Here is an 18,315-nt window from a genome sequence, read left to right on the forward strand (position 1 = left end):
CAAGTTGAGAGTGAATATCAAACATCTCGCTTAGCTAGTAAACATTCTATGGACAAAGAAAATAGCAAACAGGGAGCAAGCAAGCAGAACAATGGCTGAGTCAGGACAGCTATAATAGTAATTGTAAACCCAAGGAGAATGATAATACTTTCTGAGAACGTTTATATATCAAATTCGGAAATGACTTGACTATATCTTCATAGAAAGAGCTCTATATATGATTGACCTGCACCCACAGCGTCTAGTCTCACTTAGAAATGCCTCGCGCGTTCCACGAGATGGAAATATATCAAGTGACCACAATCTCCGTTATATAAAGTCCTCGTCAACTACCTTCCAAGCTTCCATCACTTCCCAGTCTACAAAACAGTCTTGGGGAGCATATAAGAACTGCATCATTTCAATATATCAACAATCATGATCAAGATGTCCTGTTTTTCTCTGTGGGCTTCTCTGTCCTGTAAGTTTGGTTCCCTTTTATTTCAATCTCTTTTTTATTTATCTCTTTCTAACTTCTAGCCTTAGTGCCCCTCCAGCACTGCGACGGAGCAGAATCCCTCGGGCCTCTCTCTCTTGCAATCCCGAATGGGCGGCGTTCAATACGCGATGGGTCATCCAGCTCCCGGTATAGCAGCGAAAATACACCCACCCACAAAAACTTTAATGATCACTATACCTCCAACCAACCGCGATTCTGCGCCGAGCGAATTTATTCTTGAGGATGTGGCTGAGCTCGTCCGAATGAACTGCCGGCGCAGATAGATACCAGGCTCGCTGGGCATCAAGGTTGTCCCCTACGTCTATGGGTTTGATGTAGCCAAGTCATCGCTGGAATGGTTCAATGAGGCGCAGAAGAAATCCATCGAACTCTTCATCAACGCTGCACACGGGGATCGTTAAGCTGTACACGCGGGTCCGGGCTGTTGCTCTTCGCGAAAACTGGAACACGCTTAAGTCTATGCCGATGCTAACCTATCCGCCGTTTCCACTCTACGATTGCCGTTGGCACACCTAGGCGAAGAGATTCGAGAAAATGGAAGAAATCCCCGACATTGACGACCTCCGTGTCCAAATTCACCATCGAAGACGAGAGCGAGGCTGGTTTCACATTACCGCAAAGGGCCATTACTTCACCGATAAGTTTGAAATACCTGGCCTTACGCACGAGAACGACCTACAAATCTCCTGATATCACAAATACGAAAGAGGATAAGGACGTGAGAAGAGCAGAAAACGATCTGCAGGAAGACCAAACCGAATTCAAGGGTATTCCGTTTGCCTGGAAGTCGTCGGCATGGCGAATTTCGCCCTTAAGGGATAGGACTCCTATCATTGGGAGCGTTAACGGAAAACCGAAAAAAGACTTCAACCATTGCCCCCGAAATCGTGGGTTGGCGAGCTCTAAGAATACCTCCAGCATATTGAAAATCCTATTACTACAAAGAAGGTCTTCCGGAAAACAGGTGCATTCCTCCTCGTCAGAGGCGCACAAAGCAGAGGTTCCCCGAATCGGATTCTGTTAAAATGGAACCATCACAAACATTGCAAGAACCCCAAGCCGAAGCACGGGACCTCCAACAGACCCGACTTTTCATTGGCAGTGAATCAAAATTGAATTCCGATGTCCGATTTTGGTTGAACTGTTAGATCAGATCATCAGAGACCCGCTACGCTCCACCGCATTCTCCACCGCGATCGGAGAGTCTCAAGTCTTCACGCCAGCTGAGCGAAGAATGGGAGCCGGGAGCCACGGGCCCCGAAAACATCCCCGACGTTATAGGGCTCCAAGACACAAATGGCACAACCAAACTCAAGCTGATTGGAGAGTTGAAGATACCCTGGGTCGATGAGGATCCTCTAGTGTCCACTGCTAAGCAAAGTGAGCTTCGGCGTACGATCGCGCAACCTCTGCGGGATATGCAGATTGGAGTTGACCACCCCGAACAGCTTTACTCCCGCATCCTCAACGCCGTCTCTAGGATGCCAGCCAGGAACACCTACACCCCTTTTCTATCCACAGGGGGCCTGTTACCCACGTGACTACATAGCTATAGCCCCGCTACTATCATAGACAATACATCATCTATCTTCCCCTGAGCTACCAGCGTGACAGGGCCTCCAGGATCATGTTTCGTCCCCTGAGCTACTGGTGGAACATGAACCCTCATGATGGCAATGCGAAGATATGTTGGGTGGCCGGCAAGGCGGTCACCCAGTGGGGCCAGATCCCACTATTAGATAGACCAGATAGTTCCGTCCTTCCTCCCTTGTCCTCTCCTCCTTGTCCATTATCAGCAAGAGCTGCCAGAGCATGTCGCATGAGATCAATCTCCAGCAGGAGGCGACAGGCACCTGCACGTGCCCGTACAGCAACTTCATTCGGAAGCGGAGCTGGCACTACCACCAGCTAGTCCTACACCCCACGTGTGAAGCGTGAAGGAACTACGTCGTCGTCCGGACTGTCAGCCACAGAACGGGAGACCCTGATGAAGGAGGGCCGATGCTTGTACTGCAAGAGAAAGGACATATGACGTTTGAATGTCCTAAGAAGAAGGCGAACGCAGCCCAACAGACTCTACTCCTGTCTTTTCTCTCACGAGACCATCCATCTAGTAGATCTCTATTAACATATGCTTACCTCTCTGGACCAATCGATCTCGGCTAGAAATCAGGATTGAAAATTGGAGAGGCAAAACAACAGGGCCCATCGCTACTAGGTCAACACACGCATTGAGCCACTTCACCGGCGAGATCTATACCAAATAAGTTGCGAGATGGAGTCTTCCCTAGTAAAGTAGGAGAGAAATGTGTTGAATCTGTACATAATACCTACCTCACTACCTCACTGGCTACACCTGCGTGCTTTTTATAACAATTACATCTGCTCCGTCAATACACCTATGGTATAAACTTCACTACCTCAGCCCAGAGCATCTTCTATAAAACGGACTGGAATACTCAATAATACTGTAGATAGAGCTAAAACCATAGGGCCAAACTACAAAATTCCATGAAGTAATCAAACATTGTTTTTTAAATTTTTTTTTTGTCTTAAAATGCAGTCTCATGTCGTCTGGGTACACATAGGACCCAGGAAGATCCTAGGAACCAGACGACAATGGAAATGATACAATCTGTCCCGTTTCCACTCCAACCCCCGAGATCCATCTTCATCCCTGTCTCATCACCACTTGTGCTTTCCCTTCAATTCAGTTGGCTGATTCCAGGGAACCATTTGTTTGCCCAAGGTGGATGGCGCCTTGACCATACCTGTACCACCCTGGCTGCGACCGATCGACGTGTTAGCGCGCTTGTCAAGACTCGCAGGACCTCTGTTCCAATACCCGACAGCATCGATTTTCTGCACCACGGTTTTGGCAAGTTGCAACATTGCTCCAATTCCTGAATGGCCGACTTCGCCTCCGAGGGTGCTCAGCTTCTGGTTTGCATTAGAGGGAAGGACCCTCCTGACATCTGCACCGAGAAGATCTGTCGCACACCATGACTCGTTGCGATCACCGGGTTCAAGGAAGGAATTTGATTTCATGATGTCCTCCACTTTGCTGCTGACAATCGAGGCCTGCCACCACTGCTTTCCATCCTTGACCATCTTCTCAAGCGAGGCGTTCTGCAAAACCATGATACCAGGATCCAAGATGGATGGGGTGGCGAGGAGTTCTTGGCTTTCGCTTATTTGGAGAAACAAGTCTTTGCTCTTTTCCGAGCGATAAGGGTGACGGCTCCATCGTTCCATGAACACCTTCTCAATTCTGATTTTTGACGCCGGAGGAACACGGACCAACATACGGAGATGTTTATTGTTTGGCTCTACTCGGATGCTTCTCGCCATCATTCGTGCAGCTTCGTCAAGCTCCGGGTCAGCCCCCGTAATGTATTCGACGTAGCCATGTACCCTAGCAGCTGCATCCCAGACTTGTGAAGGGCAACTCAAGTGCACAGTGCCTAGGGAGACCTCAGGATAGCGGATCATAGCGTGTCCATATTCATTGACTGAAATAACAATGGTTCTGTTCGGACCAACGCGGCACCAGAATTCGTACTTTACGCCTCGGTGGCTGTACTTTCGGTCGAACAGACGAGATTGGTTGACCTCCAAATCGATGAGGTAGTCAATATCGGCAGGAGATGTAGTCAAGCGCTCGAAGAATGAGATTGGAGGCGGCGTCAAGTTATTCTTAGAGAAGAACAGCTGGTGAACCTCCCTGTAGCTCATCTCCCTCTCTTTGGTTGAAGCCGGCAGGCTGGGCATGAACATAAGCCCGAACTGGATTTCAAGGCTCATTGCTCCAGGGAAGCTGCGAACCGCATCAAGGATTGGTTGAAGGAAACGAAACAAATTCTCTGTTGATTCATGCATCTGCTTCTTTTCTCTTAATTTCGCAGCCATCTTCATGGACAAAGCAGTGCTTTTTTGTGGCTGTGCTTCTTTTGCTTTTGATCCTGTTCTTCGCTGCCAGTTATTAGCAATGGGGGCTTGAACGTTCTCTCCGTTCTCTGCATTGGTTGCGCTGTTTTCCTTTCCCTCCCCGGAATTAGCAGTGTGGACTTCAATCTTTGCCCTTCCCACTGCCTTAGTCACTTCATCCACCCATTGAAAGGATTTGTCGCAAGGCCGCTGATGATACATTGACCTCTGGAATTCTCTTGTCTCAGTTTCGTCCGAGACAGCCAGCTTTTCAATAACTTTTGCTTCCGTATATTGCTCACCATCTTCAGAGTTCGATTGCAAAAGATTAGGCAAGCGAGGATAAAGCATCTGAGGTGAGATATCAATGAGGTCCGGGCGAAGAGATGGCACATTCTCAACCCACTGACCAACGTGTTGACGTTGCTGGATACCACCGTGCGGAGCACTGCCACCAGAGCTAAAAGACAGAGCTCGAGGTGCAGGATCACAAAGGCTAGCATCAAGAGGTATCGCAATCTCCTCAATGCTGGGAATTCTTGGAGTAGAATTTTCCTTGATTTGCTGGAGCAAATATTCCAGTGCTACCTCATCGGCCTTGCTGCGGAATCCAGGGGCCTGTTCATGTTCCTTTTCGTCTTCCGATGCGGCGCTCTTATGATCGGAGCCAGAAACTTCCGAATCAGGCAATGGCGCACTTGTAGCGAGCCCTAGTTGGGCAGGCTCACTAGTAACAGAGGCTGGAGTCGTTGCACGGAGCAGCATCGGATCTTTAGTTAGGTCGGGATAAAGAGAGAAACTCTCAGTTAGCTGAGGCTGCATAGCTGTATCCTCGATATTGGGCATATCGAAAATATCACCAGTTTCAGTAAAATTGCGAGCCTTGGTATGCTGTAATTGACCATGCTGAGCATATGTAGATTGCTCCGGACCACTTGATCGGACTGTGGCTAGCGGATCGAACGCAACAATGTGTTGTAAGCCACTGTTGAGACTGCTCACTTCACAATCAAGATCGATGAGGGGGCTGGTGTTCTCCTTTTCTCTTTCGCTGCGATCCAGCCGAGTGGATGTGGCACTTGGCTGCTTTTGATCCCTTATCGTTGGCTTGTTGGACACTTCGTCTATTCCAGTTTCCCTCGTGATCTTGGTCTTCTCAAGAATTAGCTTTATCTCTCCCATCACTGAATCAACACTTCGCCCTTGAGCCTTTGTATTCACCTGTAAATTCACTGGCTCGAGTGTGCCGAAAAGCTGGCCCTTCTTGACTCTTGGAGAACGAATTGGTGGGCTCAGAGGGCTAGTTAGTTTCTCTTCTCGGTTAGCGGGAGAGATAGCCAAATCATGGGACGTTTCCCCCGGCTGTTTGGGTGCTGTGCCCGGATGAGTGGATAGGACTGGGCGACGAGGGGTGGCATTTGAAACTGATTCCCTAGTAGAGATAGAAGCCACAGGGACGATTGCCTCAGACATTGTTTCCGGTTGTTTGGAAGCTGCATTTGAAGCAGTAAAGTCAGCTGCGCTACGGACCATACTCGCCAGTCCTTTTTGTTGAGGAACTGAGATAGACGAACCGGCTACTTGTTGCTCCCTCATTCTCTCTCTGTAGCTGAGTCTGCCAAACAGAGAGATATTTGGGCTATGAGGAGTGTCTGGCTTTTCTTGTTGAGACTGGTTAATGGGTACAGTCCCATCTTGTAGCATAATCACGCGTCCTTTGACGCCAGCGGGATTGGGCTTGAATGAAACGGACTGTCTCTTCTCCCGTGGGGCGGAAACGCTGGGCGCAGGTTGGAGCTTGGATTTATCAAGCGTAGGGGAGGTGGTATCATCTTCCAGTGATGCTCTTGTATGGATGTTGCTTGCCATAGGCCGTTTGGCGACACCCCGAGAGATCCATTTGTCGACATCTTTTACCTTACCAGTCGAGAGATACGGGTGCTTAGTGTCATTCCTCTCGTAAGAGGTCTCACCTTTAGGCGCGATATGCTGATCAATATCCCCCAGAAGGGGATCGTTTCTCGGACCGATCTCTGGAAAATGATAATCTTCCCAGTCTCTAGTAATGCTCGCTTTCCGGGCCACTTGCGGTGGCTGACGAAGTTTGCGAAGTGGACAATATTGGTTAGCTGACTCGTCGAATTCGCAGACGACCAGAGTCATTATCTTTGGGAGACGAAGAGAGGCATTTCGGTCGATTAAAATACGCCACAAGGCAGTGGCGCTGATCTGTGCATATGTCATGATGCGAAAGGTAGCGTCCTCCCGTTGTGGAGTAAAGACGATCAGTCCTCGGTTTGCGTTCTCAATGAGATCCTAGAAAGTATTAACATACAGGACTTCGAAACAAGGACTCGGGACTGTACCAAACATTCTTCGAGGCAGTCGAGTATATCCATTGCCTCATCAATGTTGTTCATGTATTGTGCAGAGATACGGAGCCCTCGGGCTCCCTCCACTGTGATTTGTGTTTTTGTCATTTTGGAAATGCGAAGTAGAAGAGCGTCCGAGTCATGAGAGATGGGGCCCGTTCCCATCTGCGAGGGATACCAGAATTTGACAATGAGTCCATCGCTAGTGGGTTGTACCGGGGCAATGTCCTCTACTAGGGTTTCCGTCTCTGGGAGCGCATCGCTTCCGTGGCTAGGAAAGGGATTGGGGTCGGAGAAGGTAGAGATTGGAAGTTGACGAATTCTCGTCGTCTTGGGTGAAGCAGATATTAGGTCAATATAACTTAGAAATTGGGGAGGAATCAAGACATACCTCGAGCAGATCATCATTGCGATGCTCTTCAATGTAATCCGCAAGCAGCGATGTGATTTCGACATCAAATTCCTCATCGAATTGACCCGTAACAACCAAGATCTAGACACGATTAGCAAAGTCATTGCAAATAGTACGAATAGTACAGAAAAACCTACGTGTTTATCACGTTGATATTCGACCTTGATCGAAGCACCGGGATTCAATGCTCTATGAGAAGTCAGTTTTGATCAAGATAATATACATGAATAGTATGCGTACTTGAGTTTGTCTCGGATTTCTGGGATCTATATCGAGTCTGGTCAGCCCCAGTCATATAGAATGATGAACATGATGAACATGATGTTAAAGTGTAGACTTACTCCTTGGTCTTCCAGTGACCACATTGAAGTCAAATGAAGTGTCCGGCTATTAGCCATCTTGGACGGTGTTTGAGAGCTATGCGGACTTGAATGTATTGACGTGGGATGGATGTGAAGCGATTGGAGACCGACGTCAGGTGGACGGATCCACTAACCCGGAGACGGAAGGTTTTGGGCTTTCAATCTATTTGAAGACGTTAATTAGGTTGAAACGTGAATGGAAGAAGCAATCAAGCAAGCAGTGGGTTGATTGGACCCAGGAGGAGACAATCAACTAAGTAAGAGGTAGGTGAAGGCAAGTCGAGTAGAGAAGAACAAGATGAAGCTCACCTAGATAATCGATTTGATAGAACAGACTGTCGTGAACGGTGCACACGAGATGAAGATAACGGACGAAAGACGAGGAAGAGAGAAGAGAGAGGAAGATGATGAGAGTCAAATGAATATGATTTCTATTATTCAGCGACGATGGAAGGAACAACCGCGTATATCAAATTTGGAAGTCAGTAGCAAGTGACGGAATGTGAACGCGCGCAGTGCTATCTTGTATCCAGGACGATGAGATTGGAGTATAGCAATTCAGGAATATGCGGAGTGAATACATAGGGCAGGCAAGTCAAGTAAAGTTGAAAGAGTATAAATTTCTGAGTCAAGCGTAATAAAATGCCCATAACATCTAGGCAGAAAGGAAATATGCAGCCACTCTTTAGAAGCCCTTTGAACACAAGCAAGAAACAAGACTTGCCATGTTCACCACGGTGTAATCATGTCCAGGTAAAAATATGCAGGTCGTCAAACGCCATATCCAACAAGGGGGTAACAGTACAACAGGAAAAGGGTGAAAATGCAGGTGTAAGTAAGAATACAGGAATACAAAAATCGAAGGGCACATGACCGGAATTGAACTCTGCCACGGGTATCTGCTGCAAATTGAAATGAAACGCCATGCACCGGCCAAGAATGGTCTATGAGAAATGAACAAGAGTGGTAGGATGGTTGTCAAGACGGGAGTTGGGACGGGAAAAGTATTGTCCGGCATCAATTCGGTGGTAGATTTTGAGGAATCTGAGCAGAGAACAGAAAGAAGAGGGGGTGGAGAGAGATACTTCGCATGATTGAGGTCTGGGGTTGACACAAACAAGAGACAACACGAATTATTCGCCGTTTTGTTCGCTGCTTTGTCGACTTGCATTGAGCCGGATTGCCCATTTCATTTCTGTCTCGGTCTCCTTGAGCTGAGCAAGAACCCCAGCGACCATATCATTGCTGGCCTTGGCCGACTCAATTGTCTCGCGGAAGTCGTTATCCTTCATTTTCTTATATGCGGAGTGCTGGGCGAGCAGCTTGTCATAAGATTCCTTGAGGGAGTCGAATCCCCTGTTCTTCTGATCTGCAAGAACCTCCAGCCGCTCGGTGGAGAGTATATGTGTTTTCTGCGCGTTGGCGAGAGTCGTGAACTCGGCCCATATGGCATTGATGCGTTTTGCAAACTCCGCCTTGTCGCGTTTCAAAGTGCCGGACAATACATCGTACTGTGTCTCGTAGTGTTTGGCGATCTCTAGTGACCGGGCCTGTTCTCGATTGTGATTCTCGCGCTCCTCCTGCATAGTATGGTTGGTCTGGTTTGAGTTCATTTCCGCGTCCTGACGCTTGGTGCGCTCATGCTGAAGCTCTATTCTCATTTCCTCCAGCTTCCGGTCTTTCCGTGCAATTGAGTTGAGGTTGGTCTCGTTGACTTGCTCGAGGTTCCGTAGACGCTCGTTCATGTTTTGCTGCTGGATCTTGTAGGCCTCGTTGGTTCTCTGGTACTCCTCCGAGCGGGACTTGTAGAGTGTGCATTCACGCGTTAACCGTGCTATTTCTTCCTGGAGATTGTGGATCACACGTCCGGATTTCCCTGTCGCTGCATGGCCAACCGCTGACCATTCTGATGTGTGGGAATCGCCATTGCTCGTGTCGACGGAGGTAGCGGATGGGTTCGGAGGGTTTGAATGAGACGAGAGGGTTTGGTTATAGTCACCTGCAGGGTGGAGATTGTAAGCTTGGAAGGTAGAGGGAGTGGGATTGGAATCACCAACCATTCTGGCCTTCGGTGGCTGGTTCGTCGTCGAGGAGTCCGTTATGCTGGTGCATATTCAATTGCGTGTCCACATGCGGGAGATTGACTTGTGGCGCTTCTGCACGGATAGGGGGGTCAGCAGCAATCGGCATGAGATTTTTGCTAGGGCTGAGACGCTTCATGACCCGTTTGAAGCCCCCCATGGTGACCACCCGCGCCTGTCATGAGGAACCAGATGGGAAGAGCAAGATGGGAGCAAAAAGTAGTGAGCCTGTGAAGGGAAAGGCGCATACCAGTATTAGAAGTCAATTGAGCAAGATGTGAGGTCGTTGTCTTATGGTGTTGCTTATTCATCTAGACATCGCAAGGAGTGCCTCTGATCGATAAAGGCGCTGTCTCATGAGATCTTCAAAGATCATCAAAGATCACTAAAACAAATGACCTCAGCAGAATAATCCAAAACAATGAAGTAGCGGTAAAGGGTTGAAGAAGTGGGAGATCAGTCGATCATCGTTCTTTGTGTTCCAACTCCGCGTCCGTCAGGGAGCGCCACGGCGCTAGCGGCGAGCGACAGGTCTTGTTTTCTTTTCTTTGCTTTTTCTTTATTTGCTTTTTTTTTGTGATGCATTGAATATGCTAAATGTGAATTGATTACTTCCTCAATGCCTCTGGCGACCTATATATCAATGATATTCAGGGGTATTTTATGTACAGGAAGTTATACCATTTTGTTTTCGAACTCCACCAAACCCCGAAGATAAGACCGACAACGCCAAAACAGATGATGGACCTAGACAAGGCAGGCCAACAGACTGGCAATACCCATTACCAATTGTACGGAGTATTGCGGGATAGAAGCAGCACCAGTCTGCACGCTTCCGGTGGAGGGTGCTTTTTTACCATCGACAACCTCGGTGCTGGTAGCCATCGACTTATCGGTTGAGCTGACGTGAGAAGAGCTAGAAGGGCTGCCTGATGAGTTGACAGCAGAGTTGATGAGGGCCTTGCTGGCAGTGCTAGTCATTGTGGTGTGGGTTCCATGCGTTGTCTCGGTAGTACCAGTGGTCTGGGTGTTAGGGGCATCAGTGGTCTGGGCAGTCGTACCAGTACTGGTGCCAGTAGTGTTTTCGGTGCCAGTGGTGGTGCCAGAAGTACCAGTGGAGGTATCAGTAGCACCAGTAGAGGTACCAGTGGTTGCAGCAGTAGAAGTAGCAGTGCCAGTTTCGGTGGTATCCTTAGCTTCGGGAATATCAGCCGCGGGCTTGCCGGCCGACTTCAGCAGAGCGGTATAGTTAGTCTGGTCTTTCTGCAAGATCTGGAAGGCATAGGTATCGCCCGATTTGACATCGTTGTCAGGAGTCCAGGTGAAGGTGCCGCCCTTTCCATCCGTAGTAATTGGCTTGACATCCTGCAGATCGCCCGAGGAACCTTGGCGGAGGAGGATGGTCACAGGCTAAACGGGGTCAGATTTGTTATGAGACATTGGAAAAGATGCGTATTACCTGACCAGGAGCCGCACCAGTCCATGTGAGGGTGACCGGCTTGCCAGGTTGGAGAGGTTCCTTGGGCCAGGAAGTGAAGGACAGAGGGTCGGCAGCGAGACCAAGGGACACGAAGGAAGCCGTCACGGCAATAACACCCTTGGAAAAATACATTGTGATAATAAAAGAAGGTGAATAGTTGGTTGGACTTTAAGGAAAGTAAGGTAATATTAGAAAGATTGTGTTGTATTCGTGACCTGGGTGAGCCGGTGACGGAGAACGCGATACAACTTCAAGAACTGGCGCATCGCGATTCTTAACTGGCGGCAAGAATTGTCTAGATCACTCCCAGCCCCGTATAAGTGAACTCGAAAGTCGCCTGTTGGTATTCCGCTGAGACCCCAGGGGCGTTTTGGAGAATGTTGCATTCCGATAGCCCTAACAGCGAAGCATCAATACTTTGCCTAAGGAAGCATGTCTCTACCTTGGCTGGGGAATGCCTACTAGTAAGCATTGGAAATTCTCGAGACAAATAGTTCAAAACTTGCCTAGGGGAGAGCTTTATCAGTCTTTATGGCAAGGTGGGAGGGCTATCCTGTCATTCAGTATCGTTGATCGTGCTAACTAGGTGGCTGCGAGATGGCTTCATTTTTCTAATAGTTGCCGAAAGTCCACAAGAATGGTTCGACCGTACAATGAAAAACTTATAACTCATCGATGAGAAGACCCAGTATGGTAGCCCAATAGCACGACTCCTCGCGACATGCTGGAATGCCATCCCTTTCCGGTTTGTTTTGGTGGGGATCGGTCTATAGGGCTGTGGCGAACATCAAGATCATTTCTGGTGCCTATAAAGCATTTCTTACGCCTTGTTATACTAAGGATCTCATACCAAGGGGTGCCATATGGTGTGGTGCAATCTAAGGCTGGGGTAGCTTGATCGCCATCTATACAGCACGAGAAATACCAAGTATTTCCCCAGCCTTCCAGTTCTAGATATATTGAAAGGCCTAAACTTATATGGGGATAGGAAAGAAGATTAACAATAACAATAATGGTACGGGGTTGAATCGAGTTGATAGAGTAATGTATACAACCGTGCTGCGGAACTCAAGGATATATCTCTAGTTCATACGTACAACATATGCTAGGTCTCAGTGCCACTCTAGCTTAGCCTATACTAGTGGTTACAGAGCAATAATGGGCCCAAAATATGTCAAGTACGTTGGCTTTCTTCGAACTGCCAGTTGAAGTTCCAGTCTTGTGACCATTACCGAAGCATATCTCTTTAAGCGTTGGTCCGTCTAGGGTTAGACTTGCAGCAAGGGATCTGTTGGTAGACGATCATTTCTCTTCCAGGCAGGGAACTACAACTATACCCCGCAATCTAAGCCCTTGAGCAGAGTTCATTGTCAAACAAATTGAATTGGTATACGCTGATATATGAACCCTCAGAACTCCCACAAATCCCGCATGAAACACCCTGGACCAGAGTCCACACCACCATCTTCCTCTAGTAGACGATCTGTGAAGATACGCTTGGGAATCATGTACTCGACGACAGGAATCTTCTTGAGATTTCTCTCTTCCACTCCAAGGTCTGCAGTTACCATGCCCGCGTACGTGTGATCAAGGAAATCCTCCAGACTGTATGATTGCTTTGTGAACTGCTCGGAGATGATCCGTGCAATGGCCGCAACGTTGGGGTGGAAGTGAGATTGGAGGGTCTCGATCTCCCAAAGACTGCTCTCAATGGCGTTGGTCATGTTGGGGTCGGGCTCGTTTGGATCGAACGGATCGTCCATGCCTTCTTTTTCCACTTCCGCAAGGAGATCCTTATCCTGAATAGATCGGTGCATCATGAATGTGGTCGTGGGGTGTTCCTTGAAAAAGTTGTACATGAACGGAACGATTACCACAATGGCGGAGGGAGGGGCATTCAGTGCAAGACGAGCGAGACGCTTGATGAAGCTGGCGACTAATGTGGACGGAAGATGAGTTGAGGACAAGAAGGTGTTCAGCAGTCGGAAGAATCGTGATCTGTGCTTTGAGTGCAGCAGCTCGGAATCGAGGAGAGAGTACAGCTTGGCGTAGAATTGAGGGTAGTCCAGGTTCTTTTCCTGGATCAAGTAGAAGAGACCGGACAGTGCGAGGAGAGATGTCGCACCACCGACATTGTATGAGTCGGTCAAGAAGTCCATCAGCAGTTCCGGTCGGTTGAACCAAGGTTCGATGTTATGCACCATCATACGCAGGAGGTTTTTGCGCTGCGATTGCGAAAGGTTGTTTCGTAGGATGGCCAGCCATGCCTCCTGCGCCTGCTTCCTGTGGGAGTTTGCCGAAACTAAGCGCTTATTCTTGGTATCTCGTTTCGCGTAGAAGTTTTCGAACTTGTGTTCCGGTCCAGGAACCTCGTCGCAGGCCTGAAGGATCTTAATCAGGATTTCAAGGACTTCGGGGGATCGTTTCGTAGAGGCATAATCACTGATACAGGTTAGCCCAAGATTCGACTGCGAAGAAGATATACATACGCCATCTGTGTGAAAGTGTGATATCTCACATCCTCGTACTCCTTCACAAACTTGGTGACGGCCTCGGACTGCAGATCCTGGCTGTTGTGGGCCTCAATGATGGCCGCAAAGATATCTTTGAAGAAACCGGTCGACCAAACATTATTCTCAGCACCTGGGATATGGGCGAGACGTTCCTTGACAATGCGCATGCTCAGCGTCAGAGCAGCAATCTAAATCGTCAGTAATAGTAACCCCGCCAGATCAGACACACATACCTGGGAGGAAGCATCTGCCTCGCGCATGATAGCCACAAGAGCATTCTGATAATCAAGGCAACGCTCCTTCAACCATGCCACAACTATTTTCTCGTTCTCAGCGGCACGGCTTGACTCGGTCAAATTTCCTCCGGCGATCAATCGGCTGAACACACGGCAAAGAGAGACAGCCACAGCCATCTCTGGTTTCTCGGCGTTGTTCTCGACATTGAGCATGGAGAGCAGGGTCGCAATATTGTTGTAGCCCTTTCGCGACTCCGCAATTTGATTCTCTAGCTCTTGAATAGTAGACAGTTTCTCGGCGAAATTGTCCTCGGCGACAGCGCGGCGCTTGGAGGATGGGCCGCTGGCATTTTTGCCGCTCTTGCGCTTCTTAGAGCTCGAATCCGTAACAAGTGCAGGCATTTTGGGCAGGCGTCTTGTAATACCGTGAATAGTTTATCTGCAACTTTTTTTTATCGTTCAGACCATCTCGGATGCTGGTTTTTCCGAGGAACGGAACTATCGCCCGAAACGGCTAGCGTCTTCACCTCCTAGCCATCCCGAACCTCAAGTCTCCTCAATTCCGTTCACCCACCCCATAGACCAAGATTCTTCCATCTGCAACAATGGCTTCGCGTCTTGCTAAGAGCGCCATTGGTACGCTTTTTACGAACCTCGACCGTCTGATCGACTCAATGCCTTCAGTTACTAACGCACCCTAGGCGCATCCCGACTTCGGCCGGCTCTTTCCGTCCGTGGTGTCCCTGCCGTCACTGCCAACCTGACCTCCTCTCGTCAGGCCTCCAACGTTCCCGCCGAGGAGCCCGCGAAGAAGGCGCAGTCTATTCTGAATGCCATCCCCGGCAACTCCCTGATCAGCAAGACCGCTACCTTGTCTGCCGTCGCCGGTTTGTCCATCGCCGCCATCAGCAACGAGCTGTACGTCATGAACGAGGAGACCGTCGCTGCTTTCTGTTTGCTTTCTGTCTTCACCGCAGTCGGCAAGTACGGTGGTCCCGCTTACCGCGAGTGGGCCGAGGGTCAGGTCCAGAAGCATAAGGACATCCTGAACGCTGCCCGTGCCGACCACACCAACGCTGTTCAGCAGCGTATTGACAACGTCGCCCAGATGTCTGGCGTTGTCGAGGTTACCAAGCAGCTGTTCGCTGTTTCCAAGGTAGGGATACTCGGTCACGTACGTTGATACTTGGGTCGGTTGTTGACAATCCGTTTCAGGAAACCGCCCAGTTCGAGGCCAAGGCCTACGAGCTCGAGCAGCGCACTGCCCTCGCTGACGAGGCCAAGTCGGTCCTCGAGTCGTGGGTGCGTTATGAGAACCAGGTCAAGCAGCGCCAGCAGCAGGAGCTTGCCCAGTCCGTTATTGCCAAGATCCACAAGGAGCTTGAGAACCCCAAGGTTCTCCAGCAGATCCTTCAGCAGAGCGTTGCTGATGTTGAGCGTGAGTAATCCATTACCGACTTTTAAAGAAGAGTGCTAACTATTCTCAGGCATCATGGCGTCCAAGGCCCTGTAAATGGGCTCACTGCATTCGGCATTGTGTACAAAACTATAAGGGCTATTTGCATGCCGAGTTAGACCTTGCAATACCATTTTGATTCTTTCTATATTCGGACACATGCTTTCAAGACATGTTATGAAGCGAGTGGGGCTTGAAATGCCCGGCTGATGTCTGGCATATGAATCTGTTTGGCCAGTTTCATCGTAGAACACCTTGACCAGAATATGATACAAAGAGATCAGTGCCCTTTTAGTGTATGTGACCGGTACCACTTTAGAGTCCACGTAGTATATACTTGCAAGTAAACACTGGCCATTTATTTACCGAGGCAAGGCTGAGTCCATGCACCCAAGGTGGCTCTATATGCAGGTCTAATGCAGCGCCACCACCGGGGCGGAGAATGCGATAAGAGATCTATACTACGATTTCATATATTTGGAAATATCGCAAATATCGCTAGGACATCTAAGTGTTTCAAGTATCTAATATTCCATAATTCCATTGTGTGCACACGGGATATTAGCCGCTGGCCAAGACCCCGGCCCCCGTCACCAGCCCGTGTAAGCCGGCATACACAGCCACTGTTCATTCATTGTGGTTATTTTTCATATCATTCATCCTCAGTCCTAAAAGTATTCCTGTAAATACTTCTCTCCCACCTGCCCACACACAAGAAGACCCAAGTCCACTCCCGGCGCCATCCGACAAGTAGATGCGCCATGCCCTCACTACGTAACATCCTCCACAAACACGACGATCTCAGCACCACCCAAACACCTCGAAATGCACCAGCAAACCCAGCCCCTGAGTTGAAGCTCATCCGTACAGATACCCACACCCAAGAGATAATCGTACCTCCATCGTACCCAGATGACCCAACCCCATACCCATCATCACCGTCTCAAGAGGAGCCCACATCTCCACGCCGGAGCTTCCAGTTCTTCAACCGCTCCCCCAGACGGCCCTCTGTTTCCTCGCAGTCTCCGCCCCATCGCGAGCGCCACCTCTCAAGCTTCCTACATCACCATCGCAGTCGCAGTAACTCGCGTGACTCGTCCGCTAATATCCCCGCGGACCTGCCGCAGATCGAGGAGGATCGCGGCGCGAGTAAACAGGAGCGCGAGGCGTTGTGGGAGAAGAGGGCTACTGTGCTTGTGCAGCAGAACCCGCAGTTTGCGCACTCCGGTTCGTCTTTGCCGGTGCGGCAGGGCGAGGGAGATGCTTCGCTGGGTTTAGGGTTGGGGCAAGGGGGGCAGGTTGGGTCGAGGAGCTCGAGTCAGAGTCGGGTTGGTGTGGATCCAAATCAAGATGTAGGTGGTGTTGCTTATATATTTCCGTGATGGTTGTCGTTGTCGTTGGAATATGGGGCTGACGAATTATAGATTAATATTCAAGAGGCGATTCGACTGCACGAATCCGGTGGTGAGTTTTGCTTTGATGCCCAGCTGGGGATATACATTAACATTGAATATAGATCTCGAGCGATCAACTCACATGTTTGAACAACTTGCTGATCCAAGTGGCGCAAATAATCCTCTGAGTCAGGTTCTTTATGGCCTCGCGCTACGGTAATCACGCCCGCTATTTCTCAATTCATAGATGCTAATGTGTCTAGACACGGATGGGGCTGTCCTGTAGATGCAACACGCGCCGTGACCTATCTCTCCGCCGCAGCATCCAATTCCGCCGCGGTTGAGGCGGAGGCTCTGCGTGCTGGGGTTAAAAAAGGAGGAGTTGCAAAAGGTGAGCTCGTTTTGGCTATCTTCGAATTGGCCAATTGCTTCCGCCAGGGATGGGGTACAGCGAAGGATCCTGCTGCTGCTAGACAGTACTACGAGACCGCTGCGAACTTGGGTGACACTGACGCAATGAACGAAGCGGGATGGTGTTATCTCGAGGGATTCGGGGGGAAGAAAGACAAGGTACGTGTGATTTCCACTTAGATGTGTATTCTGTGCCTATTCTGACTCATGTGGCTATAGTTCAAAGCGGCCAAGTATTACCGACTTGCCGAGGAGAATGGGTGCCCTACTCTTGGGAATTCATGGTATGTGCAACTGACTGCGATATGGAGTTTGAACCTAATGTATATTATAGGATTTGGAAAGACAAGTACAACCCGAAGTAATCTGCTTCAACAAAGGTAGCTGTCATTACCTCTCTACCACGACGGAGGTGATTATCATCACCTCTATCTACGATTCATGTGTTTTACGGTCTTATTGCTTGATGTATCTTTAACTTTTCCTACGTGTAATGTCAAACACTCATGATCGATGTCCAAATTGAACATAATCCATATCACGATGTCCATAGTCTCAAAGAAGGACTTAACGGGTGGGTCGGGAAGCGGGAACTAAGCCTAATTTGGGCTAGTCTGCTCCATAGAAGGGGACCTCTGCTCCTTTCTTTGACTTATACATATTCCATCTACTTCTTGATTCTCTATATGGAATTTGAAGCATCTATTAGCGTGTTCCTCGACGCATGCATCGATAGGGATATTTTAAGCACCTACAACATAAGAAGCCACCTGAGTAGTGACCTAGCCAAATCAGAACGTATCTCCTAAGGTGCAGAATCTTTGAACCGAGTTCAGAATGTTTCGGCACGAAGAGTGCAACAATTCCTCTTCTGTCTTAGAATGACTACCGGACAACCGATGAAGGGAGTCATCTCCAAAGATACGCACACTTCCAGTATGTTCCATCCTGCTCGTTCTTTACCGGAAGTACTGATTATCTCTTAGACAGATTGCTGCACTGAGGCATTGCTTGCTTAGGCAGTTTGTCATGCCTCTCTTTGCCCCCTCTGCAGCCTTTGTTCTTCTGTCCCATGAAGCTATATAGTTGGCTTCATGGCCGGGATAGCACTCATCACGAACGATGAGCGGTCTCGTATATTGAGCAACCTTTTATTATATATTGATATACTA

The 18,315-nt window shown here is 49.0% G+C and overlaps 7 protein-coding genes across 7 annotated transcripts; 3 read left to right on the forward strand and 4 right to left on the reverse strand.

Moving 5' to 3' along the window:
* Window positions 1-1,524: 1,524 nt before the first annotated feature.
* N7518_003667 (uncharacterized protein) lies at window positions 1,525-2,040 on the forward strand (the record flags this gene model as incomplete). The annotated part of the gene is made up of 2 exons (XM_057184594.1): window positions 1,525-1,600; window positions 1,661-2,040. The coding sequence occupies 2 exons, from the start codon at window positions 1,525-1,527 to the stop codon at window positions 2,038-2,040; spliced, it is 456 nt and encodes a 151-aa protein (XP_057046044.1).
* A 1,144-nt stretch (window positions 2,041-3,184) lies between these two features.
* Window positions 3,185-7,608, reverse strand: N7518_003668 (uncharacterized protein; the record flags this gene model as incomplete). Its single annotated transcript, XM_057184595.1, has 6 exons — window positions 3,185-6,742; window positions 6,793-7,128; window positions 7,190-7,291; window positions 7,348-7,399; window positions 7,451-7,476; window positions 7,552-7,608. 6 exons carry the CDS (start codon window positions 7,606-7,608, stop codon window positions 3,185-3,187), a joined length of 4,131 nt encoding a protein of 1,376 aa, XP_057046045.1.
* A 1,097-nt stretch (window positions 7,609-8,705) lies between these two features.
* Window positions 8,706-9,813, reverse strand: N7518_003669 (uncharacterized protein; the record flags this gene model as incomplete). The annotated part of the gene is made up of 2 exons (XM_057184596.1): window positions 8,706-9,571; window positions 9,630-9,813. 2 exons carry the CDS (start codon window positions 9,811-9,813, stop codon window positions 8,706-8,708), a joined length of 1,050 nt encoding a protein of 349 aa, XP_057046046.1.
* Window positions 9,814-10,400: 587 nt separating this feature from the next.
* Window positions 10,401-11,265, reverse strand: N7518_003670 (GPI anchored serine-threonine rich family protein; the record flags this gene model as incomplete). The annotated part of the gene is made up of 2 exons (XM_057184597.1): window positions 10,401-11,063; window positions 11,113-11,265. The coding sequence occupies 2 exons, from the start codon at window positions 11,263-11,265 to the stop codon at window positions 10,401-10,403; spliced, it is 816 nt and encodes a 271-aa protein (XP_057046047.1).
* A 1,277-nt stretch (window positions 11,266-12,542) lies between these two features.
* Window positions 12,543-14,284, reverse strand: noc4 (ribosome biosynthesis protein NOC4; the record flags this gene model as incomplete). Its single annotated transcript, XM_057184598.1, has 3 exons — window positions 12,543-13,575; window positions 13,623-13,834; window positions 13,880-14,284. 3 exons carry the CDS (start codon window positions 14,282-14,284, stop codon window positions 12,543-12,545), a joined length of 1,650 nt encoding a protein of 549 aa, XP_057046048.1.
* Window positions 14,285-14,487: 203 nt separating this feature from the next.
* atp4 (F1F0 ATP synthase subunit 4) lies at window positions 14,488-15,395 on the forward strand (the record flags this gene model as incomplete). Its single annotated transcript, XM_057184599.1, has 4 exons — window positions 14,488-14,518; window positions 14,584-15,038; window positions 15,098-15,320; window positions 15,370-15,395. The coding sequence occupies 4 exons, from the start codon at window positions 14,488-14,490 to the stop codon at window positions 15,393-15,395; spliced, it is 735 nt and encodes a 244-aa protein (XP_057046049.1).
* A 704-nt stretch (window positions 15,396-16,099) lies between these two features.
* Window positions 16,100-17,508, forward strand: N7518_003673 (tetratricopeptide repeat protein; the record flags this gene model as incomplete). The annotated part of the gene is made up of 6 exons (XM_057184600.1): window positions 16,100-16,690; window positions 16,763-16,802; window positions 16,855-16,948; window positions 16,996-17,302; window positions 17,363-17,427; window positions 17,478-17,508. 6 exons carry the CDS (start codon window positions 16,100-16,102, stop codon window positions 17,506-17,508), a joined length of 1,128 nt encoding a protein of 375 aa, XP_057046050.1.
* Window positions 17,509-18,315: the final 807 nt, after the last annotated feature.

Source organism: Penicillium psychrosexuale (assembly GCF_028828465.1).
Source record: "Penicillium psychrosexuale strain IBT 29551 chromosome Unknown utg000002l, whole genome shotgun sequence".
NCBI lineage: Eukaryota > Fungi > Ascomycota > Eurotiomycetes > Eurotiales > Aspergillaceae > Penicillium > Penicillium psychrosexuale.